Source organism: Tiliqua scincoides, chromosome 1, assembly GCF_035046505.1.
Source record: "Tiliqua scincoides isolate rTilSci1 chromosome 1, rTilSci1.hap2, whole genome shotgun sequence".
Classification (NCBI taxonomy): Eukaryota; Metazoa; Chordata; class Lepidosauria; order Squamata; family Scincidae; genus Tiliqua; species Tiliqua scincoides.
The window spans coordinates 46,122,579-46,149,421 of record NC_089821.1 but is presented as its reverse complement, the minus strand read 5'-3'; the positions used below and the strand labels follow the sequence as shown (position 1 = coordinate 46,149,421).

General features: G+C 39.2%; 1 protein-coding gene across 7 annotated transcripts in view; it reads left to right on the top strand.

The window, feature by feature from the left end:
* Positions 1 to 26,843, top strand: part of MICAL2 (microtubule associated monooxygenase, calponin and LIM domain containing 2) — a 111,227-nt gene that overhangs the window by 57,026 nt on the left and 27,358 nt on the right. For all 7 annotated transcript variants that reach the window (XM_066639115.1, XM_066639114.1, XM_066639120.1 and 4 more), the window contains exons 4-16: positions 1,393 to 1,509; positions 3,415 to 3,516; positions 6,695 to 6,850; positions 8,487 to 8,587; positions 10,942 to 11,199; positions 11,905 to 12,020; positions 15,230 to 15,356; positions 16,448 to 16,538; positions 16,623 to 16,770; positions 18,820 to 19,019; positions 19,853 to 19,959; positions 23,431 to 23,487; positions 25,402 to 25,557. In XM_066639115.1, coding sequence (XP_066495212.1) covers positions 1,393 to 1,509; positions 3,415 to 3,516; positions 6,695 to 6,850; positions 8,487 to 8,587; positions 10,942 to 11,199; positions 11,905 to 12,020; positions 15,230 to 15,356; positions 16,448 to 16,538; positions 16,623 to 16,770; positions 18,820 to 19,019; positions 19,853 to 19,959; positions 23,431 to 23,487; positions 25,402 to 25,557 — 1,736 coding nt within the window. The remainder of the gene's footprint in view (positions 1 to 1,392; positions 1,510 to 3,414; positions 3,517 to 6,694; positions 6,851 to 8,486; positions 8,588 to 10,941; positions 11,200 to 11,904; positions 12,021 to 15,229; positions 15,357 to 16,447; positions 16,539 to 16,622; positions 16,771 to 18,819; positions 19,020 to 19,852; positions 19,960 to 23,430; positions 23,488 to 25,401; positions 25,558 to 26,843) is intronic.

The following is a 26,843-nucleotide window of genomic DNA, read 5'->3' as shown; positions in this document are numbered from 1 at the left end:
CTATTTTTAAAAAATTAGTTTTGGTATAACCTGGATGCCAATTTTCATCCAGCTTAAGTAAATAGAGTTTATTTTTAAACTTCACATATAAGCTTTAAAAGGCTGGTTGGGTTCTATTGCTGAACGTTTACTTGAAAGCAGAAAGTGTTGTGTTTTGAGAACTTTTTCTACTAAACTTTTATTTTGGCAATACTGATTATTTTTGAGGCCTGTTTTTAGATGGCAATTTCTTATGTCAAGTAGTTATCTGATATGTTTCAGAACTGCCATTTGCTGTATCCCTCATATAAAAACTGTCAACTGAGCCAGATGGTATTGTCATGATCAATATGGATTAAGCTGGTTGCCATGCCAAACAGCTACTGGTTTAACAATATAACCACCAAATGACTTTGAAAAATAGAAATTGTGTTCAGTCTAAGTACAGGTTGAGCCTCATTATTCCCAAGGGTTCTGTTCCAAGAACTCACCTGGATGGCAAAAAAAAAAACTGCACTAAAGCAAATCAATTTAAAAATGTCCCTTTAAAAATAGTCTTGCAGACCTTTGTGATGTTCAGACAGAGTAATTAAGCAGACAATCCTTGAATCAGTCTCTCTTCAAGCACTTAGAAAGGCCATCTAAGTGAACCCTTCCCTTCCAGAGCAGAGAGTATCTTTCTTTCACATGCTCAGGGGGAAGGGAGGGGTTTCTTTGATTGAGTGCCTGTACAGAGAGAATGATTTATGGATTATCAGCTGGCTGCCCTCTCTCACATTAAGGAGGCTATTGTTAAAGGACTGTTTTCCTTTAATTTAAAGGGCCCTTCTCATTGTCTTGAGATAGAAAAATCTGTGGATAATTAGGTTATACCTGTAATCACTTGCATGAGTCTCTCTACAAAAGTAAAAAGCAGTTTTTTAAACTGTGATTTTAAAGAGATGCATTTTCCCCCTTCTCCAGGGATCAGCATATTCCTTCTCATTTGTAGTAGCCATTCGTGTTGAGTCAAATCTGTGTGTAAAATATCTGTGTATAACAAGGTTGGACCTGTATAAGTTAGCAACTTATAGAGTTTCTATAGCATTTGATTTATTTATTGCAAACTTTTAATCTGTTGCTAAATATAACGGTCAGGAATATACATCCTTGATGTGATGGATACTAACAAGATCCTTGCGTTAATGCAACAAGTTGGTGTACCATCCAGTAATGCTCCTGATAAAGAAAATGAAACGGAAAATCAACTGACTATGCAGGAAATAGCAAAGTTGAGGTGCTTTTGCTTCTGAAGGCTTTCATTCTATTAAGAAAAAGAAGTTTCTCTGTCCCTCTAAGATTACTGTGTTGGAACATTGTTCACATATTTAATGTGTATCCTAAAACTTTATTCATTTTGTTTGTCTTGTACAGGTATTAGGCAGCTTCAGCTTATACTCTTCAAAGTTGCGCTTATGTTGGGAGTGGAAATTCATGTGAATTTAGAATTTGTGAAAGTTCTGGAACCTCCTGAAGATCAAGAAAATCAAAGTATAATGCACTTTATAATTTAAAAAAAATTGCCCAGAAAACCAGCTTAAATGTTATGAAAGTATTTTTTCTAAATATGTACACATCTTTTTTACTTGTTGCTGTTTCATTTACTATATAACAGCTTCATTAATATACCTTTTGTTTAGGCTTTTTTAATTTTAATTGCTTTGAACTTGTATATGTATTTATTAAATGTACCATCCTAAAAAGATTGGTTTATATGCCACTTTGGCAGACTTAGACACAGCATTTGATACAATTTATATGAAATAATTGTAATTGAAGTAGTATATGCTCTGTCTGCCATAGATTATTGGCATTGATAAAGATTGTGTTTTGGATATTAGTTTAAGAGCTGGAACCACACCCATAAGTTGTTGGAAGTAGCAACTTCACTACTTACAGTAGTGAGGCAAAGCTGTGCCTCTGAGCTATTCCTGCTTTTACTTCTATGTAAACAGCATTTCTGAGTTGCAAGGAAACAAGATTTTGTTCTCTTATATTGCTGGTAAAAAAAAACTTCTCTTATATTGCTGGTAAAAGAAAACTATCAATTTGACTTGGTGGAAATGATTTGCTGCGTGCATATAGCTAGGTGGGGGTTACACTGCTGACTGTCTTAAGCCATTTTTTCCTGTAAGTTCTCTGATAATAAAGAAATGAATCTACCACTCTGGTCCTATTTGAGCATAAATTCAGAGGGCATACATAATGCATCAATTCAACTAAAATTTGAGGAAACCAATACACATTGCTACTTGGGATTATTTTTTACAGTTACAGGTGCTTGGAAAAGTAATTTCAATCAGGTTTTGGTTAAATGAACAGACCAATCTGTTCATTTACAATTTTGGGGGACACAGTACCACCAGCAAGTTGCTCTGCTTCCTTTCTTTTTTTCATCTTTGGAAGCAGGAATGCACTAATAGCAGTAAAACTGGAAAATTATATATTATATAACTCTCTGCTTATGTTGAGAAGACACCAGAGTGGTACTAGCAGGAAATTAGTTTCTTTGCTCCTGTTCCAACTACTGACTGAAGTTAAGTTAAGTTAAGTCAAATGTTAGAAGTTAGGGCCAAACTACACATTGTGATGAATGGGTGAGCTTGGCCTTTGTTTCATCTTCGAAATAGTGTATAAGGAGGTGCATGTGAAATGCTGCGAAACTGCAGCGGGCACTCAAATCATATGGTTTGTATCCTGATTGTACATTATTATCCCACCCTGCTGAAATTTCTACTCTTTTAAAAATTTAAGTTAGTTTTCAAATTGGCTGCAGCACACTTTGTTTTGTAACAAATGAAATCTAGCATGAATGAGTCTCATTCACATGATTCCACTCATTCTAGAAATGGAATGCACATGCATGTTTATAGTGCTTATCTTTGCTCTTATAGTGAAACTTCCATAAGCCCAGTCTGAATCATTTCTTATAATATGGGGACATTTTGGGACTCTTCCAATTGTACAACCTGGTATGTGACATATTATATGGAAGCAAATATCATGTGCTAAGCTAAATACTATTTTTCCCCCTTTTTCATAATCTTCCTTGCCTTGTCCAGTTGCTACATTGGATGGGTGTTAAATTCCTGACTGAATCCTTAGGACCTCTAAAGAAAGTGGTTTGGTAATGGTAGTCGGACCAAGTTTAGCATGAAAACAGGCTGTTCTAGTCCTGCTTGTTAATGTAATCCCTGCAGTGTGATCTTGAGTATGACAAATCTATTGGGTTTGTGACAACAGTCTCTGAATTTATGAAAGTCTTTATGTGAGCTTCCTTGAAGTGTCAGTCAGAGCTGATTCATGCAACGTTAGGTGGGGCTTTTTCTGAGTTTTTTGATTTGGTTTATCCACAGCGTCCAATTGTGTGTTGGCTGATTAACTTATCCTTTTCAGAAATAGGTTGGCGGGCTGAATTTCTTCCAGTTGATCATCCTTTGTCAGAATTTGAATTTGATGTCATTATTGGTGCTGATGGCCGAAGAAACACTTTGGAAGGTATGTTGTAAGTGATGCTGAAACTCAAATTGGCAGGCAACTCCATAGCAATGGGCTTGGTTCATGTTGGATAATGAATGATTTTTTTTAAATTATAGTTTTTATTCCTGGAGAAAAAGTTGTTACATTTAAAAAAAATCATTTCAGTGCTGGTTCACGGAACCTCATGGCTGTGCATTTTTGGATAGTGTCATTATGCCATCTTTTCAGCTTTCCTAGGTTGTATAATGACTGGCAAAAACACTTTTGCAAGGTTACATTTTGTGGGTCATGCAGTAGCTCTGTGTACTTGAAATAATTATCACATCATGACTCTGGTATTGAGTGAGGATATTTGAGGGATTCTTTAGGAGGAGATGGCTGGTTTCAAAAGTAGTCATTTTGGTAAAAGGATCTGAGAGAATAAACAACTAGAAGGAAGATCCTGTTGCATCAGCTAGAGAATAATAATTAAGCCAAATTCCAACCCCCTGCGTTGGTTATCTTGGTGAGACACCAGCTACAGTGCTCTGCTCATCTCACATGAACAACCTAATTATATATTATCTCCCATTGGTTTTAATTAGGCACGTTTTTGACATTACTTTATCAAGTAGTGCCATGCTGCCTGTCAGGAATTTACAGCCTAACCCTTCTAGGGAGCAACACCTTCCCAAGCACAATATGGGTATTGCGCAAACACATCTACACAGATGGATCAATCCCACCTCAAAGGAGGCATGGATATTTCTACTGGGCAGGAGAGTTGAAGGATAGATGAGTCAAAGAGTCAGGAGGAGCAAGGAGAAGGATTTCTAATCTGGACGTTTGCCACAGTAGAGGTGGTTATGAAGGGATATGTATCTCCACACATATCAGGGTGCTGTGGACCATGTTTCACGTTTAACTTCTGTGTCCAAGTATATACGTACATCTCTTCTGCCCAACTTGTTTTGTTACAGGAAAAATCTAAACTGCTTTATGATGTAAAGTGGCTCTAAGGTGCACATGAAGCAGAGCTGCTCTTATATTTTTAATACCAAACTGCCTCGGATCAGTAGGTGGGAAAGTGGTTCAATAGAGAGTCCTTTTCCTTCCTAACATTTGTCTGATCTTGAGACTGTCTTCTGTCTGAGGGTGTCAATTTAAGTGGACAAACTGGGAAAAAAATTAGTTAACTCCTCCTACCCTTAAATGCAATTAAAAAATACTGGAAGGCAAACATTAAGGCAGAATCATGCAGCTGAGCATCATTGGTAGTTTGAGCAGTACCTTGTTGTTGGTGTGCAGTGGGCTAGCAGTATTGGGCACTAGCAGAAGAGTGAAATGTCAAGAGACTTTAAGGAGGCGTTCGAAATATGGAAGTGATAAACCATCAAAGCAAATCAGGAAATAAGTAGCATCCTTAGAAGGCAGCAAGAGAGAAGAAGATGGGCTCCCTTGCTGCTTTTTAAGTATTTGGTACCTTCGCCCTGAACAGTTTTTAAAGCACAAAGAAGGGCGGTAGACTAGGAAAATGGTCACAAAATGGGAGCACTTAAGCATGACATAAAACATGTGCCTTGAAGGTCTGAAGGTGAGTAATGGGCATGCCCTTGTATCCATGGGAGGGTTCCATTCTGGAACCCCCCGCGGATAGCTGAATTTACAGGTACCCACTCTATGGAGGTGAGGGGGGCTGTGTTCTAAAGGCAAGGATGCTCTGAGCACATCCATCATCAGAGGGGAAAAAAGTTACAGAAAAAAGAAAGTTACTTCCAATAAAACTTTATGATAAAAATGGAAGTAATGTTTTTCTCTCTGTAACAGTCATCCTGAGGTCCTCAGAGGCTGCGGGTGGACGCGTGCAGCCTCCACAGGGCTCAGATCACCCTCTGGTGGTGAGGGGAACACCGCTCACCACCAGATAGGGCACAAATCTGATCTGCAGTTAACTGAAACCGCAAATATAGGATCTTCAGGTATGGGGGCCCCCCTTGTATTAAGCTTGTATTGGGTGTCAAGGAATGCCAGGGATGTCAACAGAGAGATACTGTGGTATAACATAATTAAGCTGGGTAATTTTGTCTCTAGGGCAGTGGTTCTCACACATTTAGCACTGGGACCCACTTTTTAGAATGAGAATCTGTTAGGACCCACTGGAAGTGATGTCATGACCAGAAGTAACATCAGCAAGCAGGAAAATTTTTGACAATCCTACCCACACTTACCCAGGAGTAAGTCCCATTTACTATCATTGTTAAAATAATATGCATAGTAGCATATTAAAAGTACAGGTTTTTAACATTTCCCCAAATGTAACCACATACCATGGTAGCATCAAGTCTAATATATATAAAAAATAAAATATTGAAATGAATGGGGACCCACCTGAAATTGACTTGTGCCCACCTTGTGAGTCTCAACCCACAGTTTGAGAAACACTGCTCTAGGGGCAAAGTGGCTACCTGTAGCAAATGTAGTTTCAGCAGACAGCGAATGGACAGAAAACAGGTAGTTGTAGTAGTCAAAGTAGGCAATAATGGCACCAAGAATCAATTTTGCCGGTAGAAAGAGTGTGTGCACAATAGTAGCATTTGGAGCAGTGTTTCTCAAACTATGGTTCGTGACCCACCGGGTGGGTCACATGCCAATTTTAGGTGGATCCCCATTCATTTCAATATTTTATTTTTAATCTATTAAACTTGATACTACCATGGTATGTGACTGCATTTGGGGAAACAGGCTATTGTGTATATGATAGCAAATTGGACCTATTCCTGGGTAAATGTGGGTAGAATTGCAGCTGAGGATTGTTAAAAATTTTTTCCTGCTTGATGATGTCACTTCCAGTCAAGATATCACTTCTAGTGGGTCCTAACAGATTCTCATTCTAAAAAGTGGGTCCCAGTGCTAAATGTGTGAGAACCACTTATTTAGAGGCTTTGATAATACTAACTTTATGAACACACAAACCATATTGGAGAGAGAAAAAAGTCTCCTAGCAGGGGGGTGGGGGAGAGAGAAAGATGTACTGTAGGACTTGGAATTTATTAGAAACTGTTCCCTAAAGTTTTATCTGCTGTGATTGGCTAACAGTGAGCTAGTGGGCAATCAAAATTGCTTCATGGAAGGGTGATAACAGTTTAATTTTTATCAAAAGGCTTTAAATTGAGCTGACTTGACAGGTAAATGCTGGTGTGTTTCTTTTTTGTCTAAGGTTTCAGGAGGAAGGAATTTCGTGGAAAGCTGGCTATTGCCATCACTGCCAACTTCATAAACAGAAATACAACTGCAGAGGCTAAGGTGGAAGAGATCAGTGGTGTTGCTTTCATCTTCAATCAGAAATTCTTCCAAGATCTGAAAGAAGAAACAGGTGGGTCACCCGTTCTCCTTTTAAGTATAGTGAAGTGAAGTATACTGTAGCAGATAAGTCAGTGAAACTTATTTTACAGCAGCTATGTTGTCCCAATTATTCGAATGAATTATGGCAAATTGCTGATTTCAGACAAGTGGAGGGAGATAAATTTAATTTTATTCACATGTGCATTTAGCCTAAGGGTTGGCACGGCATCAGTTTCTATCCTAATGTTTTTATGCATTAGATAGCAGGCAGAGATTTGTCTTGGTGCCTAGAGTGTTTCTTTCTTAGCTTACTTTGCCTTTCTCAACATTAATTAAACTGGGAAAACTTCTCATTGCATGGTTTTTAAATATATTTTAGTGGATGTGCTTAGTTTCTATTTGCTTGAGGCAGGTTCAAATGATTGATTTTCTGTGCTATTACTTTTCAAGTCAAACTTTATGCAATCTAAATTATATGTTTCGTATGGGAAGCCTACTCTCCTGAATTTTTTCAAGCCAACAAAAAGGACAGTGTCACTTAAGAGCTGCTTCTAATATTTCCAGATTTCTGGAAACTGGAGAGAAATCAGAAGATTTTGTGTGATGAAGTTGATTCAAAGTTTTTTGCTTTGGTCATCTAGCTGTATGATTATAAGCATGTTTCAAAACTGGATCCACTTCCTGGCCTGTTTCTGGACCCAATTGTGGCCTTATTTCAGTCCTATGTAGTTTTCCAAAGTTACTTTCATGTGAAAGTACAGTTCCAATCTGAGAAAGTGAGGCAAGAAAGCAAGGCTATAAATGTATCATGATTTTATAAATCTACCCGTCCTCTCAGTTCATCAGAGGAAGCCTTTTTTAACTGTGCTGCCACCATCAGAGGTGAGGGGCCTGGCGGCAAGAAATAGGGTCTACTCAGTGGTGGCGCCCCATTTCTGGAATTCCTTCCCCTTGGAATTCCCCTTGGAATTCTTTCCCCTCCTCCGTCTTTGGAGTCCTTATGGCAGCATCTTGAGACCTTTTCATTTAGGGAAACTTGAATGCTGATATCAGGGGGACTGGTGCTTTTTAATGAAATGTAATTTTAATTATGATCCATTGGGTTTGTTGTGTTTTATTTTTATGTTAATGTTTTAGTATTGTTTTATCTACAATTGCATTGGTGTTTTATTTTGTAAGCTGCCTTGAGTGTGGTAGAAAGATGGGGTATAAATTCTTTAAATAAATTAAAAACTACACATTTCCATTTTTAGTTGGCATCACTGTAGATTCTTAAGTGTGCAGTACTGGAGGTATTGTGCATATGAGCCTATTCAAATCAATAAGAACTGTGTTGAAATAAACAGTATGCCATTCTTGTGATGACCTTTCAAAGCTACTATTGTCCATGACTGGAGAATCATGTTGACTAGCTCCTCAGGTTCTAATTCATAATATAATCTGAGTTAAAAGTGAGAAGATTAAATTTAATTGTAAGCTAATTTAATTGGACCTTTTGAAGCAAGTTACTCTCATTACAATTGTGTTGGGCCCTGTAAAAAAAAAAAAAAAGAACTTTGTGCCAAACGTGTTGAATATCAATTAAACACATAGATAAGGTGAATGTTTTGGTATGTGGACACTTCTGCCCCTATCCCCTTACAAAATTGTCTTCTTTTCTTCCTTAGGCATTGACCTGGAGAACATTGTTTACTATAAAGATAGTACTCACTATTTTGTGATGACTGCAAAAAAGCAGAGCCTCCTAGAGAAGGGAGTAATTATTGAAGTATGTATCCAAATGGAGGTTAAAGCTTTATTTTTAAATTTGTAATATTCAAGAGCAATGAAAAAGTTCTGTACACAAGGTTATGCTCCTAACATATGATAGTATTGAAATTTTTTCTAAGCAATTTCTATCAACATGTTTGAGCACTGTAGTCTATAGACAGTACTTTGATTCTACTATGAGTACCAGTACAGCCTAATATGAACCAATTCCCTAAATCTCTCAGAGCTTGCAGATCTGTCTTGGATATAACCCAAGGTGTGACAAAGCGGTAATCTGCCATCCTTACAAGCACATTTCCTTGGAAGTAACAATGGATTTCAGTGGGAATTTATTTCCTAGTTTTCCAGTGTATGTCTTACACTGGGGTGCCTGGCCGGAGTGCCATTTGCAGCCCTGGGGGATCCCCAATCCCACCTGTAGGTAACTCCTACTCTCCAACAAGCCTCTGGCCCACTGGAGATTTGCTGGAGCCTATGCTGGCCTGCAACTGCCCAACATGAGCTGCAGGCCAAGCTTGCACAAGGCCTGTAAAAAGTCTTGCATAAAGCAGGATAGGCCTTTGCTTTGCTGCTGCTTCACATGTGTGAATCGGCAAGCAGCGGAGGGAGTCCTGTTCTGCCACCAGCATGCCTTCAGCCACAACTTCTCGCCAACCACTGTCTTGCGCCCCAAATAGAGGAACTGAGTGGGAGCGTGAGAGCAGTGGGGACTAGCCACAGCTTGCAGTGCATTGCCAGTAGGTAGGAGGCTCCATGTGGGGAGTCTGAAACCAGGACTGTGATTGCAGAAACCTCAGGTAAAATATTTATTTCTCCTTGTTTGCACCCCTTTTGCTGATTCTCGTGGGTGTGGGCAGCCATGGGCATATGTATTTCTCTTTATTTACTTCTGTTTCTAGAGCCGAATTGGTTTCCTCTTTCTGTTTGTTGACCACAAATTCCTTTTTCCTTGCCTCTGATACAGTTATGTCTCAATTTGTGCTTTACTTTCTTTTTTTGGGGGGGGGGGGGGAAGAGTGTGTCCATGAGATCCATGAGCTAAATTGGTTTGCTGTCTGATGAAATCAAATTCCCAAGCTTTCCATGTTTTTCCTTGTCTCTGATGCGGTTATGTCTCAATCTGTGATTTACTCTCTTTGGAGATGTTTCATGTGTTTGTTGCCTCTTACTTATTTCTCTATTTAATCTTCTTGGGGTGGGGGGAGCAGCCATTAATATGTGTGCTGTTTGTATTTATTGGCTGGTTTGATAGAATCAGGTCTGTAAGCCTCTGTCTTTTCAGAGATTTTTTAAAAAATAAATTTCTTCTGTTTGGGGTCAGGAAGAAACCTATCTGTTGGGAGAAATCATGGAACTAGGTCTGTGGTGCTTCTAGCCTTTCAGAGGTTTTTTTCCCTAATTCATTGGTGTGAAAATTTATTCAGAGTTAATATAAATAGTATACATTATAGATATATAAAAATAATATACATTTATTCAAATTTATTTAAATTAAAACTTTGTTTTTTCCAGCCCTCGACACAGTGCCAGATATTTGATGCAGCCCTCCTGCTGAAAAGTTTGGCTACCTGCCTTACACACAGTCTTTTTAAAAAGGCTAGGAACCTTTGGAGCACTGACTCTGAAATTCCTTAAGAACCTGGGTCTCAGAAAGTTAGTGCTTTATTTAAAAAAAAAAATGTGGGATAACTTCAGAGTTGGTCAATTCTACATCACAGTGACTTTTTGAAAAAGCTCTGACCATGAAATAGAAACTTTTAAAGAAATTAGATTGACAGCAAAAGCATGATGTCGAATGAACTGGTCAGCCAAGCTTCCACAGTTTCTAGATAAAAATGGAATGGGGATATGTGTATGTATAAAGAAGGCATTACTCCCTCCCCAAGTTGTAAGTACTGTAACACTTTTAAAAGCAAATCTCACAGCTTCATCAGCACTAGAAAGTTGCATAGGATTGGTTCCTTAGTCTGGTCTTGCAAAACCAGGACAGTGTTACCAGTACACAATATGGTTTGCACCATAAGTACCTGTGGATTGTTGACTTGAGCACTTAAATTGTAATAATCAAATACGTTTTGGCAAAAGATGAGGAGAAAAATAACTTTGTTTTCAAAGTAAATGTTGAGTTTGCTGCCTATTTATTTCCTGTTTCTAAACATAATTTAATTATACTAAGCAGCTTTAAAAAGTACTGTGTGAAACTTCTTTCAAAAAGTTTAAAGCAAATGTGAATCTGTATCAGGTTCCAAACTTCTAACCTCAAGCTGTAGTTTTTCCCATGTAGAATAAGATGATCTATTTTGTGTTATTGTCATGGAAAGATCTGAAGTGCCTTTTTTTCCCTTTGTTTAGGATTATGTTGATACTGAAATGCTCCTCTGTGCAGAAAATGTGAACCAAGACAATCTGCTGTCCTATGCCAGAGAAGCTGCGGACTTTGCAACTGATTACCAGCTGCCTGCCTTGGATTTTGCAGTAAACCACTATGGGCAACCAGATGTGGCCATGTTTGATTTTACTTCCATGTATGCCTCTGAAAATGCTGCGTTAATACGAGAAAGGCACAGGCATCAACTGCTAGTTGCTCTGGTTGGAGACAGTTTACTAGAGGTAGAGTTTGTGTGTGCGCCTGCATGTGTTCAAAGGATTACTTTGAGCAACCCCAAATACTTTCAAGTTTTCAGCTGCCATATGTTACTTATTCAACTCAAAAAGAAAAGAAAATACCTCAATTTTTAATTAAATACTTTGAGCCTGGTCTGCCCAAAAGAGTAGTAGTTAGTGAACTCGGCCCTTTGACTGCAAACCGCAACTGGGTGGTGTGTGTTTAAATATTATGGCGCACTGGGGAGTAACCTTTGCCATTTGAATTTTAGCTGTTCAAATAAGTTTGAAAGAAACACCCAAAATAGCATTCAGCATTTGTGCAATGGCGCTACTGTGGGCATTTCTCTGCTCTTTCCTCCTGCTTACAGACTTCGAAGGCTGAAAAACCATTCTTGAGGGTCATGTGCAGTAGTGGGGTCATGGCGGGGGGCTACAGGGTGTTGGAGGAATTCTGGAAACTGGGGAAGGAGGTGGTTTTGTGAACACCTTCACACATAGATGCTACAGAATTTAGCAATGGTGGGGCTTATATCTGTTGGGGGGGAGGTTCTCAGAGTGGATCTCAGCTTCTTCCTCCAGTGTTTCCCCTAATACAGTGATTGGTTAAGTGACAAATCAAGGAAGATATATAACCATGTGGTGTCATGCCAGTGTGTGAGAGTGTTTGAATGGTATGGGTGTCAAACATATGTGTTATTTATTTCTTAGCCATTCTGGCCAATGGGCACGGGTTGTGCAAGAGGGTTTCTGGCTGCATTTGACACAGCATGGATGGTGAAAAGTTGGGCACAAGGAAAATCTCCATCTGAAATTCTAGCAGAAAGGTAGGCATCCCCATTTCTCTCACACTATTTATTCAATTTATTTTTATTTATTTGAAAAATTTATATCGTTTCCCATGATAATTAAAATGTGAATTAGAAAACTGTACTTTTCTGGAGCCAGTTGATCAGCCTAAAGTAAATCTCCGATGTCCACCACGTTAGCATGATGCAGACAGGCAGGTGGTACATACTTACCTCTGGATCTGTGATAAGCTTGAGCCATATTAAAATATCTGTGAACAGTTTTGTAGGGTGGTTACTAAGAGCCTGTCTCCTTCATGGTGATGGCAACTGGACAACTTCTCCAAAGCAGACTGCTAAGACACTTTATGTTTAACTTCTCTGTGCTAATGAAATTTTCAAGGGGGTGGGGTAGACTGTTCAGCATTGTTCCCAGTTGGAAACTACATGGCTGCGAATCCACTGTCTTTCTCCTACCTAGGCAGTGTGAATAGCTAAGGATCGGGGAAATTATCCAGAAATTAGTAGTCAGAGAATTGATTGGGTTTTCTGCTGGCACTCAAATCTTGGTGCCAACATTTTGACAAGTGCCTATATTGATCAGTCCTTTTTTTATTTTGATGAGTCTTTTTGTCCCTCTGCATCCGCTCCCCATTTCATTTGGTTATGTTTAATTCAGTCCTTTTAATGAACTCCTTTTTATTCTTGATTATGTGCCTGGTCTTGGTTCATAAGGGCTTAGGTTGTCTACACTTCCCCAGATCTCTCAGTTCATGCAACTGCTTGTTTGGCTTTTGTGGGATTCCCCAGATTTTGGGAACCTCTTTTCAGATCAGGGAAAGCGGTTTTCCAAGGTGATCTCTCATTGTCTGGCTTCCTAGCCTTGATGGTGGCTGCAGAAACCTACGATATCCCCAAATACCCCCAGACCAACCAGTTGGAGAGAAGGGGGAGAACAAGGGCAGGAGGGCTGACATTAACTGCTAAACATTGCATGTATTTTGCAAATTTCCTAGGCTGCAATCCTCCCCACACTTACCCAGGAGTAAGTCCCATTGAGCACCATTGTTAAAAGCATATACATAGTAGCCTGTTAAAAGTACAGGTCTGTCACATTTCCCCAGATACAGTCACATGCCATAGTAGCATGAAGTCTATTAAAAATAAAGTATTGAATTGAATGGAACCCACCTGAAATTGGCTCGCAACCCACCTAGTGGGTCCTGACACACTAGGTGGGTCAAAACACATAGATGAACAGGCCTTGCTGAGGGAGAATCAGCATGGCTTCTGTAAGGGTAAGTCTTGCCTCACAAACCTTATAGAATTCTTTGAAAAGGTCAACAGGCATGTGGATGTGGGAGAACCCATGGACATTATATATCTGGAATTTCAGAAGGCGTTCGACACGGTCCCTCACCAAAGGCCACTGAAAAAACTCCACAGTCAGGGAATTAGAGGACAGGTCCTCTCATGGATTGAGAACTGGTTGAAGGCCAGGAAACAGAGAGTGGGTGTCAAAGGGCAAATTTTCACAATGGAGAGAAGTGAAAAGCGGTGTGCCCCAAGAATCTGTCCTGGTACCAGTGCTTTTCAACCTCTTCATAAATGACCTGGAGACAGGGTTGAGCAGTGAGGTTGCAAAGTTTGCAGACGACACCAAACTTTTCTGAGTGGTGAAGACCAGAAATGATTGTGAGGAGCTCCAGAAGGATCTCTCCAGACTGGCAGAATGGACAGCAAAATGGCAGATGCGCTTCAATGTCAGTAAGTGTAAAGTCATGCACATTGGGGCAAAAAATCAAAACTTTAGATATAGGCTGATGGGTTCTGAGCTGTCTGTGACAGATCAGGAGAGAGATCTTGGGGTGGTGGTGGACAGGTCGATGAAAGTGTCGACCCAATGTGCGGCGGCAGTGAAGAAGGCCAATTCTATGCTTGGGATCATTAGGAAGGGTATTGAGAACAAAACGGCTAATATTATAATGCCGTTGTACAAATCGATGGTAAGGCCACACCTGGAGTATTGTGTCCAGTTCTGGTCGCCGCATCTCAAAAAAAGACATAGTAGAAATGGAAAAGGTGCAAAAGAGAGCGACTAAGATGATTACGGGGCTGGGGCACCTTCCTTATGAGGGAAGGCTATGGCATTTGGGCCTCTTCAGCCTAGAAAAGAGGCGCCTGAGGGGGGACATGATTGAGACATACAAAATTATGCAGGGGATGGACAGAGTGGATAGGGAGATGCTCTTTACACTCTCACATAACACCAGAACCAGGGGACATCCACTAAAATTGAGTGTTGGGAGAGTTAGAACAGACAAGAGAAAATATTTCTTTACTCAGCGTGTGGTCGGTCTGTGGAACTCCTTGCCACAGGATGTGGTGATGGCGTCTAGCCTGGACGCCTTTAAAAGGGGATTGGACAAGTTTCTGGAGGAAAAATCCATTACGGGGTACAAGCCATGATGTGTATGCTCCTGATTTTAGAAATGGGTTATGTCAGAATGCCAGATGCAAGGGAGAGCACCAGGATGAGGTCTCTTGTTATCTGGGGTGCTCCTTGGGGCATTTGGTGGGTCGCTGTGAGATATAGGAAGCTGGACTAGATGGGCCTATGGCCTGATCCAGTGGGGCTATTCTTATGTTCTTATGACCCACAGTTTGAGAAACACTGGATTACAACATCTGCATTTTTCCTATCCCACCAGCTTTCACCTCTCAATCTGTTTTTTTCACCAACATGGGATATACTCCTTTCTTCCCACTGCAACATCATCTCTTGAGAATATGGGGAAGGGTTGGTTGGTGGTATTGTTTTCAATGATGATGAAACCAAGTTTGGGTTTGAAAAAAAAAAGATTGTATAATTGCTAAGAGAGCACATGTTTGTGGATGACAAAAAAAATGCAGTGCTGTCATACATGGAATCCTGACTGACTTGTGATGACTGGGTGACTTCATGTCCAGTGCTGTTTTGTGGTTAAACGAGGAGTTGGTTCTTATGTTAAGGGAAAATAAAAACCAGATTATTTTGGATGATGTAATCTCACTTCTTCCCAGCTATTTTCCTGTCTCAGGAAGATGTACTAATGTCTGTCTGTGTGTTGTCCCCACCCTAAACATTTCTCATGCTCAGACAATATATTCAGAGATGCCAACATTCTAAATATAGGCAGGAGCACAGGAGGTAATGAAAATGTGATATGGCTTTTTAAAAACATCCCCTTCATATGTGTGTGTTTCAGAGAGAGCCTTTTTAGACTCTTACCCCAGACAACACCTGAAAATATCACTAAGAATTTTGAGCAGTATACCATTGACCCTGCCACACGGTATCCAAACTTGAACTCCAGCTGTGTTCGGCCTCATCAGGTAAGCCAAGGCATGTAAGAGGAATTCAGGAAATTAATTTTTATGTTATGTGTTTAAAAATTTATCCCTTGGCTCAAATTCACAAGGATGGAAAAATGACTGGATAAGCTACTTTTTTAAAAGCAGATTTCATCTACTGTTGGTTGAATTCTAACTATTTCTTCTATAAACTGAAAATACTGCTATTACTCAAGAGGGGAAGGGATAATTTTTTTTTTATCCCAAACTTCCCTTTGCAGCCAATAGAGTCCTATTGGGTTTTGTTTTGTTCTGCTGTTTTGGAGAAGTCTTCAGAACAGATCAATATGTGATGGGATAGTGCAGGAGTGGGGGGATGGATAATATCCGTTCTTCCCTTGTACATATGAGAGTACCTTCATCAAAGAAATACTTAGAAGCCAACCTATGTATTAAGAAAAAAAGCAGTCCTGCCTTATTTCCCCTAATATTAAAGCAGGTTAACAGTCACAAATTTGGTTGTCCATTGTTTTTGTTAAATTAACTAGCATCCTGAATTATTTAGTTTATCAATGGCAACTTCATTCTGTCTTGGAAGACTGTCAGGGAGTCAGGCTTGAAGCAAGAGCCAAGGTATAAAATTATCCTCTCCTTCTCAGTTAGTGAATGAAGCATCATGTGCTGGCAGATTCGATGGGAGGAAGGGGCAGGGAGAGACTGGAATGGAGGGCAAGGGAGGCAACCAGCCAAGAACCAGGGTGCCTTGAGCTCTACCATATAGGGACGTAACCTAGTTTTGCTTCCAAATGCTCATCTGTATATTGTAAACAAAGCAAATATTACAGTCATTGTAAATTCCAATGATCTCCAAAGAAAGACAGATAGTGCTGCACCTCTGAACGTCTCGTCACTTGGAAGTAGGGTGTAGGCATACAACAATGGACTTTAAAATATTCTGAGATTCATAATTTTTGATAAACTGCAAGTTAAAGGCTTATAATGAATGAATAAAGCTTCATTGATATGACATGCTTATACTGAATTTAGAGAATTCAAGATTTTTTATAAATTTTGGCTTCATAGTGAGGACTTTATTGAGTTTTATACCATAAAATCTGTTTGTCTTTCCTTAGGTGAAACATTTGTACATTACCAATGAATTACAGCCATGCTCTCTACAAAGAGTGAGCTCCATTAGAAGATCAATTGGTCTTTCGAGGCAAGGTATAGAATGGTTTTTTATGTATGAAATAGTATAGTTATGTGGTGTAATGTTTACACCCTACAATTATTCTCTTGTAATTTCAGAATCCGACATAAGACCAAACAAGCTTTTAACCTGGTGCCAGAAACAGACAGAAGGATACAGGAATGTTAGTGTCGCAGATCTCACAACTTCATGGAGGAATGGCCTCGCCTTTTGTGCAATTATGCATCGCTTCAGACCTGACCTCATGTAAGTTTTTTTATATATGTGAGTAATGCTTGCAAATTGTAGGTTATACCAGGTTGTTAATAAAATATAGACTTGAGTAAGGCCAATCAAAACAGTGAAGATGGTTTTTGTTTCCCTTTTTAACATCTGTTTTGCAACCATCAGCATGTGTTTGCTCAGATTTTTGGGTAGATGTCCTTGGCCCAATAGTAACATTGTAAGGTGCTGAGTTTCAAAGATCTACTTAAGATCTCCACTGGATAGTTTTTGCTTACTTTAGTAGAAATCTAAGCTATGTTTTTAAAAGGAAGGTATCACTAGAATACTTTGAAAATAAACTTAGGGAGAGGGTGTTTGTGGAAAACGTATGGTATAGCTTTATTATTTCTATACCAAAAAGTTAACTGAAACACAAAACGTTCAGAATATCTATATTACCAGTTGTAGAATTGATGTTGGATGACCAGTGTAATATTACTGGCTTCCTTTTTAAATGCCCAAACTCTATTGTGGGAGTTTGCCAGCAAGCAGTCAGTTCTATGTGTATTTTTCTGTCTGCCACACACAGTGAGTGGCCTGCTGCTCAATCCTGAAAATTGCCTTCCTTTTCTCGAACTTGACATTGAAGTGCCAATAGCCTTTCTTGGAGAGGTATGACAGTACTTACGAGTGTGTCACAGGTAACACGATATCAATAATAATTTTTTACCATTCTCATTGGCGTAGGAACCTGGAGGTTCAGTCCTTAAAAAAAGGCAGGAGCAGAAGTACATGCATATGCCCTTTCCTCATTTTGTCTGATGTCTGTTTGAGGACACATGGCTTCCATCTAAGCCAAGTTGGGTCTAGAAACCGTGTAATCAGTGTCATCTTCCTTTTTTGAAATGGCCTGAATGAAGCACTTCTTGAATGTGTGTGAAAGGCTTAAGTCCTGCTTCATGCTCCAAGCCAAATGGCCAATAATCTACTCCTGGTAGCAGATGCCATTGGTGAGGAACAGGGAGAGAGATTGGATTGTGGTGATACCAGTTGTGCCTAGAGCTTTTCAGAACTTTCTCTAATATGTGATTGAAAAAAGCTGCAAGAAAATATCTCTTTTGCCAGTCAGTGCAAACGAAAATCAGAATGAAGATAGGATTCCTTTGCTTCTGTTTCATTAACGTGCTACTTGGCTGTGGCAGAGACATGTATGTCCCTGAGGACAAGTCATAGTAATGTTACCTTGCACAAAGAAAAGCTTTTGCTTAACTGTTAAAATAAGGCTTTGGGGCTCATTTCTATCTGGCATATTGCATCCATGTAATGGATTAGTAAACTATTCACTGTAACTGTGATAAATGTTACTGCATGGGTATAATCTCTCCACTCGTAATGGGCCCTGTGCAAAAGAATGGGGTGTTTTGGCAATTGATTATTCAAAATTTTATTCAATATATTAGTCAAATTGATGGCATATTATTGCACTTCATAACAGAAGAAACTGTAGTCTACCTGATTGGTACTATGTGATCGAGGTGTCCATTAAGCCTGGTTTATGAAGATGTTATGGCATATTTACTTATGTGGGTATTGTATCTGTCTTCTAAAACATTGTGACAACTCTTTAATAAGGTTACAATTTAGGTTAGGTTAGGTTGTTTTGTTCTTACATAGATGAGGATTTTAAGATGAGATAGCAACTTTCCCAAGGCCACCCACTGGGTTCCATCCTGAAGCAGGATTTGCCCTGAGGACCAACCACAGTATTCCTCTGACTACTAAACCACACGCATTCTACTTTTTTCAGTTGGCCAAAAAAGCCCCCTTTTCAATTTAACAGTTTATTCTGATTTAGCTAAACTTTTAATGTGTGCCAAAGTTTTTGAAGTAATTGTAGCAAGCAGAGTGTATCTTCTCTCTCAACATTTGCAAATCAAAATCTTTATATACAATCGGAGCAAACTTTCCTGGGGAGGTTACTTTTAAACCATTGTTTCAGAAAGAGAATAAATGATTAAGGAAAAGAAATGGCTAAAGTGTCAAAATCGTAGGTCTTCTCTGTTGTTAATAACCTTTGTTTGAATCTTGCAGTGACTTTGACTCCTTGAATGAAGAAGATGCAGTCAGAAACAACCAGCTGGCATTTGACATTGCTGAACGGGAGTTTGGAATTCCTCCTGTCACCACTGGGGAAGAGATGGTATCTGCTGGAGAGCCTGATAAACTCAGTATGGTCATGTACCTCTCAAAGTTCTATGAACTATTTAGGGGAACACCTCTGAGAACAGTGGGTAAGTCGACCTAGGTTACTCTTAGTTTAAGAGAAGTCAGTTGTTCATTTTTAACAACCTCTGAAGTTGAGCCAAGTTCTTTCTAGCAGCTACAGTATAACTGCTCTGGAATGTTTAACTCTATTTAGCTATATGCTGTAGTTATCTCAGGCTTTAAATGGAAATGGGAAAAATATTTCATGTTGATTGTGGGTTCTGTTACCTAAAATGTTTTTAGAGAGCAAGATGACATGGTCATCACTATTTGTAGGTTACTGTAATATTTCACAGAAAGCTTTTCATTTATCTGTTCCCTTTTTTAAATTCCATCCTATCATACATAGCATGACTTTTTTTTAAAGGGATGAACCTATGGATTCAAAAAGAAATGCTTTAGTCAACACAGCACTTTGCTCTTCAACTGTCTTTCTTAGGTTTGGGCAAAACCTCAAATGAAAATAACTTCACAACAATGAAGTATCCACCAAAAATTTCCATTTGTGTGACTTAGTAGTCCCATGGATGCACAAATGAAATGTTAAGGGGTATCTTGATCAGCCCTTATGACACAGTGGCACCGTCTCTGATAGCCTGCTAGGTAATTGGTTGCAACCGTATATATTCTTCTCTGGGAGCAAGCCCCATTATCATCCTAAACATAAATAGGATTGTGCTGTTTGTCTCAAATAACAGTGCTTTTAAAACGTTTGGGTATGTTTTCTGCATTTTAGCAGTAAACTTGCAAAGCCGTTTTTATGGGAAGTTACTTAAAGTATACTTTACTGGCTTGATGTGAATGTTCCATATGCTATGCAGCGTGCTTAATTTCAATTTTTTGTTTTATGTTTGAGCAGGAGCTCTGGACAGACGAAATGGAGCAAGGAATGATTCAGCCAAATCATCCAACCTGATCTCTAATAATTATGCCAATTTAACATTTCCAAGGAAGAGAATACCAAAAGTAAGGTTCTGTACATTTATAAGCTTCATTTTGCTATAGCAAGTTAATAAAACACCTTATGCCTCAAATATATGGCTTTGTGTGAATGTTTTCTAAGTCTGAATTAAGATGGCCTTTAGAGACCATTTAATTAACAGACCATTTTCTTATTAACTGTGACAGCTAAAAGTTGAACCTCCTATTCAGAGGCATTATGTTTCATGCTACCAATTTTGGGTGGCCGCTATTGGAGATGAATCTGCAGGTTTACATAGACCATTGGTCTGATCCAGCAAAGGGCTTTGTATCTGAAAAATCTTGTATATTGGCTGAATTTGTCAGCCTAACATTAATGGTGTAAAGCTAGATAAGATTTTAGCCTCTGACCGCTTTTGTATTCTGAATGCATATGGATTTCTGAATTTAATAATGATCGGGCTAAACACCAATAGTGGATGCCTTTGGCTGTTCAAATATAAATGCTGTGGCCATCCCAAAGTGGCTACCTGCAATTCTGTAAGGTATACATTAGTAAGTAAATAGCTTGCATCATCCTATCTGTGAAACATTGATGTAAGTTAATTTAGAATTTTATATTCAAGTCTTGAGTTTTTCTCTTTGCAACAAAACACTATTATGCTGTAAATATGTTTTCATTTGTGGTGACGATAAAGCAGTTTTTCTTTATGATCAAATCATATTTTCAGGTTTTAGATATTTCTATATTTGTAGAAATGACCGAGGGCAGCTTTCTGATACATTCATTCTTTCGAATAGGTGTATGATTTAAACAAACTGTGGATTAAGTAGAAAAGGATAGGAAATATGCTTGGCCAATTAACAGACTAGGAAATAATGTTATTTTTTTGTTTGGTAAAGGTGTAACAATTGTGTTTTCAGATCTGTTGAATAAATTCATAGCATGTCTTTCCTAGCACAACGTATAAGATCATTCTTATGTTGCCCATTCTATAAATAACAGCTTCAAATCATTTGAATGTTCAGCTACCAACAAGTAATCTCATACCCTTTTTAGGAAACAACTTTTCTTCACTCAGCCATGCAAACAAAACAAAGCCGGCACATTTACTCAAAAGAAGGCCAACTGGCAAAACTTAAATTTGCCTACAAAATCCAGAACAAAGGCATAGCTTCCTAAGAAATTGAGTAGGACATTTTTTAAACTAAAGACTTGAGATGGAATGTTTCCAGTCTTTTATTAATGTCAAGAACATAAATATGCTCTTAAATAGGAATACTCTTTGTGCTAGTATTGCATGTTAATCAAAGTCTTGCTTAGAAAAATATCCTAAACTTGTTTCCTTCCTTATCTCTTAGTTTTTCATCCTCCAAACTGGTTGAACAAAATACAGCTAATAACAATACAATATTTATAGTTTGTCAGCAGCCAACAGAACTAGATGCAACTAAAAGATTAAAAATAAACAAAATCCTGCTCAGAAGCTTACAATCTAAATGTCCATCAGCAATAATTTTGCTCTGGACAAAATCCAAATATGGAAAGTTCTACTTTTGCAAAGGTTCTTTGCATCTTTACAGTTTCTGATAGAGTTGAGTGGGAAAGCTAAGCAATGTCATTGCTTAGCGCGGCTCTCGCCAAACTATGGCCCACAGGCCAGATCCAGTGTTTGGCAATGCTGCTCTGTCATGCTGCTGCTTCATTTTCCTCCTGTTCTGGGCAGAGGAATGCTCTGGGCAGTCACATCTGCCCAGCTATCCTGCTGCAAAGCTATCCCGCTGTTGGGATATTGGACAATAGATGCGACTGCCCAGAGCGTCCCTGTACTCAGATAAGGAAGAAAATGAAGCGTCAGTGTTGGCAGTACAGTAAGCTCTGGTTGGGACAGGGAGGACTTTTTTGGAGTGCAGCTTTTTTGGTGCGCAGCTAGCTTAGCAGGTGAGGACTATCCACAGGATCAGTAGTAACATTCTCTTGTTATATGAAGATCTTGGCCTGTAAGATCTGCAGTGTTTAACTTTTTCTGTAAGATGGTATACCCAACATACTGGATTTTTCAGTTTGCCATTGTTGGTGAAGTGAGTGGTGCCCTCTATTTCAAACATTGTTTAATGTGTTTTAAAAAATTCAAACTTACATCTGTGAGAGTCTTAGTACCTAAACTACTCATTAGAGATTGAAAAATTTCCACCCATTATAATTAAGATTAGTCTTACAACAAGTATGTTAGGTATCTTCCTATTACTATGCAAGCTACGTTCAGGTGGAACTGAGACTTTCTCATCTCATATGATAATGGTTGGAGTTGTATTCATAAAACAATGAAAGTAGGTTTCACACTTGTCAATCAAAATCCAATTCAGTAAGGTACAGTATAAGGTTGACATATTTATTTAGAGAAGGGGAAAAAATGTATTTACCTTGCAACATTTGGACAGTTGTTCTGTGAGCAGGGGTTGTTCTGTGAACAGGGGTTGTTCTGTGAGCAGGGGTTGTACAAACTCCATCAGAACAAACTGTGCTACCGCAGTGTTTAGTCTTGTTGGGCAGACTAGTGCTTATAAAGGACATGATGCTATGTTTGCAAGAGGCCAGTACTTAGTAGCTGGAGTATTTTACATAATGTCTTATGTTTCTTTTGGGATTAGCTGAGAAGTTAGTTTTGGGATAATTCTTGTTCCTTTCACAATGACTTATAAGCAGAGAAAATGTAAAAAGGAAACCTATACTTCTTTGATCCTTGCTCTCTGCTTTTATTGCTGGCACTGCAATTACAGGGGAGTAACCTGTGGTTGACCTTGACAGCTACAAGACATGGACAGGTTGATATTTTTCAGGGGGAAAATGGCGGAAATATTTAAATGCCTATCACTAATGATGAACTGATCCAGAACGCAGAATGAGATACTAATGGGTCTAAACTCTGCTAATTTGTACAAGGTCCAGTTTATTATGAAAATTGTATGCAACAAACCTAATGATGATTTGGTGCAGTATATTTCAAAGGCCAGTGATTTCATCTCCACTGTGGGACATGACATTGCTTTGAATTTATTTTTCTGATTTTGGAAAGCACTTCTTTCCTTGTTCTTTGAGAATTGACTGTTCTATCATCACTGGGTGATGGGGACTGTGATGATCACTGTGATGGGGACAGCCATCTATATTGTACACATGTCTGCCCCATTTGGGGGGGAGGGGTGCTGAGACCTGGAGTTCACTGTGGAAAAGAGCCAACTAACTTCATATGATTTTTTGAATGACTGAAAGGGGCCTAGAGTTAATTCCATAGATTCTGTCAGTGGAGATATTCACAGATTTGGTTAGCAATAGAAATAAAGCACTATAGCCTTGCTTCATCCAAAGAACCTTAATTCTTTTCTCTGGTCCTTCTGTTCTTTCTGTAAGTGATTGCATTTCTAGCTTAGGTGAGGCTTCTTCATTATTGTAGTTTTTTTTTTCATTGATTGAAAAATGCAGTATTTAATTTTTGCTAATTCCATTATTTATAGGCAGAAGAAAATGAAACCAATAAGAGGCGACGTAAAAGTCTCATAAATTTTGAAGAGGTTAGTATTAATTCCTGATACTGCTACATGTAATGCATAGGTTCTCATACCAGAAACCGGAAGTGGGTCACAATCAAATTTATTCTCTGTGTGTTGGGGAGCCCCACAGAAGCATTTGCAGGGCTCCCCACACCCCAGGAGTGCTGCTGTTTATTCCTATAAGTAGGAGAAAGCCTCTGGCCCTCCCAACAACAACATGATCCTGGGGATCATGTGGCTGCATTCCCCTCCCCCACAAGAGTTGGATTCTTTGGAGTTGAATTCTGGAGGAGTTTGAGAACCCCTGATGTAACTTGTTTTTTTTCCCCCTTATGGAAGGGAAGGATCAGTGAGAGTGAGCTGCTTCGTGTTTTAAGTGATCAACACTGGCCAAAACAAACGTTCCTGTTCTGTTGTTCATGTAATCCTAATATGCTACAGTCATGGTGTCAATTTAGCTTTTTTTTTTTAACTGAAAGAGACATAATCTAAATAGCAAAGATCTGAACCATAAAGACAAATTGTTCCTTAAAACCTTTCACTAAATACTCCTCTACACTGTACATTATGCCAATTTTGTGGCTGGCCGTATTGGATTAACTTTTATTTCCATGTCCAAATTGTTTGATAATTGCTTTCTCTGAATGGGATACACTAATCCATAAACAATAAACATCTAACTATATATTTCAGACTTTAATACATGGGTCCCTTTGTTCATTCTGAATATACTTTAAATAGAATCCATTTTGATAGTTTGGGTAAAATTGGCTAATTATAAACATGCCAGACAATTCTCATCCTTCAGCACGAAAAGAATGGGCCAAGTCACTTCCATCTTAGAAGAAATTGGGAGAAATCTAAGAGGCTGGAGGTGGAACTTCTTGTGGTGTAGTGTGAACTCCTCTTTGATTAGTCCAGAACAAGGGTGTCCAAAGTTTTTGGCAGGAGGGCCACATCATCTCTCTGACACTGTGTCGGGGGCTGGGGAAAAAAAGAATTAATTTACATAATTTACAAAAATTGAATAAATTTACATAAGTTTACATAAATGAATACATTAAAGATGAACTTATATGAATGAATGCAGGTCTTAAAAGGCCTTGCACAAAGCAAGGCTGGCCTTTTCTTTGCTGCTGCTACTGCATCACTGAGGTGAAACAACAAGCAGTGGAGGGAACCCTCATCCCGCAGCTCACGTGAGAGGTCAAACAGTCGCCCTCATGCTGAGAGCAGTTGCATCGGGCCAGTGTGGGCTCCAACAAATCTCTGGAGGGCCAGAGGCTCATTGGAGACTGGGGGCTGCCTGAGGGCCGCATTGAGAGGCCCTGAGGGCCGCAAGTGGCCCCAGGGCTGGGGTTTGGGCACCCCTGGTCCAGAAGGTGAAACGCTTTTATCAACAAATGGAATGTGATCTCTAGGTCTTCCACTAGCAGTATAACAACCTTGATTGGGTTGTTTGGGGGGGGGGGGAGGCTGGTATAGCAATCTTTCCATTTTTTTTCACTTGACTTCTGTTTTCTTTCCATTTCTCCCTTGCATCTCTGAAAACTGAGCTATGGGCTCAGTTGCATATCTGAGCTATGGGCCTACACTTAATTTATATTTGAATGTATTGGTCAACCCATTTCAAAGACTCAGGTCAACTATCAATACGTAAACACAAATATAATTTTCAATCTGGTTCTAATGCCATTCATTCAGTGATTTGACGTACAAGTCTGAATGACGTCAGAATATATCTTAAACAGCAGGAATAAAAAGTTGTTCTTTAAGGATGCTAGCAGGGTTTCTATGCTGTATGAGAACAGTGGATCTTCTCTAGCTTGCAATTTTAAAAATGCAGCAAATGTTGATACTGAATACTTGTCAAGATGCTATGTTAGTCTATACCATGAAATGAAACACTGTACGTATCCTTCTTGTGATGCTTAGTTTCAGTCATCCAACTCTTTGAATCGAGGAACAAATTCTGGAAACCAACTGGGGGAGGTGAAAGAAGAAATTCATCGAAATAAGGTGAAGTCCATGGCAACTCAACTGTTAGCCAAATTTGAAGAAAATGCTCCCAGTATTTCACTACGAAGGCAGGTGAGTGAAGAAAAAACTGTAAAATTCATCTTTTTGGAGATGAATGGAAAACTTTTGAAGTTTTATTTTGAAATATGAAAACTATTTGTAGGGGTTTTTTTGAGATCTACACATACAGAAGAACCTTGATTTAACTGACCTCAATTCGCTGGACCTGAGATAATGGACATCGTCCAAGGTCCCAGAGGTCCATTAAGCCCTGCACTACGGAGCTGCTTCACCAAAGCCAAAGGGGCTCTGCAATGAAGTTAAGGGTTGGAAAGTGCTGGAAGCAGGCTTACCTGTCTCCCAGAGTAGGTGGTATTCTCCATTTTGCCCTGAAATATAACACTCTAAGAATGGAGCTGTTTCCATTCCCTAGGCCAACCTTGGAATTGAGAGTTCCTCAAGAAGAGAGTTCCACTTCCTGAAGAACTCCCTGTTTCTAGAGCTCCCTGTTTGAGGGTAAAATGGAAAGCAGCAGCCACAGCACAAAGTCCTAGGTGGGTAAACCTGGCCTTCTCATTTCCCTCCCAACCATTACCTGTCTAAGAGAGCTGCTTCGGTGGTGCTTCTCCTTTCTCCTCCAGGGTGTTCCTAGAGCTTTCTAAGGTAGGGGTTTAATGAATTGACGAAGGAGAGTGAAGTATTTGGATTTAACAGACTTTGGGCATTAGTAGACTCCCCGTTGCCCTATTAATCTGTTAAATCAAGATTACTCTGTATATCATAATAAGTATCTCTTGCAATACAAGAGATATTGCTTCCAACCAGCAGTTTCAAGATATATGTAAATAGCTCAACCTTGTCATTGAGAGCTCTTGCAGCAAGTGAGTTCCATATGAACACTGGAGGATCCCATGTTGGTACAAAAGTTCTCAGTCAGGGTCAGTGTGGAAAACTGCGTATAGGTGGTGGTCATTACAACATGTAATGATCATTTGGTGGGTGGGCCACTGTGAGATACAGGAAGCTGGACTAGATGGGCCCTTGGCCTGATCCAGCGGGGCTCTTCTTATGTTATGTGGGAGGTGAAGAAGTCCAAACCATCTTACACTTTCTGTTTTTGCTCTTTTGTGTTATGTCCAAAGTGAAGGCTCTGGTATCTCCTTCAGATTGAACTGTACATGTTTCCATATATATCTTCCCTTCCCCCATCATATGAGACTTGCAATATCTGAAGTGATATTGTAGTTTCTGGTAAGCCTCTGTTAACCTGATTTTGTGTCTAGCATTGTTTTTAATGGTTGGATTTTATAGCAGTTTATTAGCCTGCTTTCTAAGGTGATTAAATTCAATTTATTATA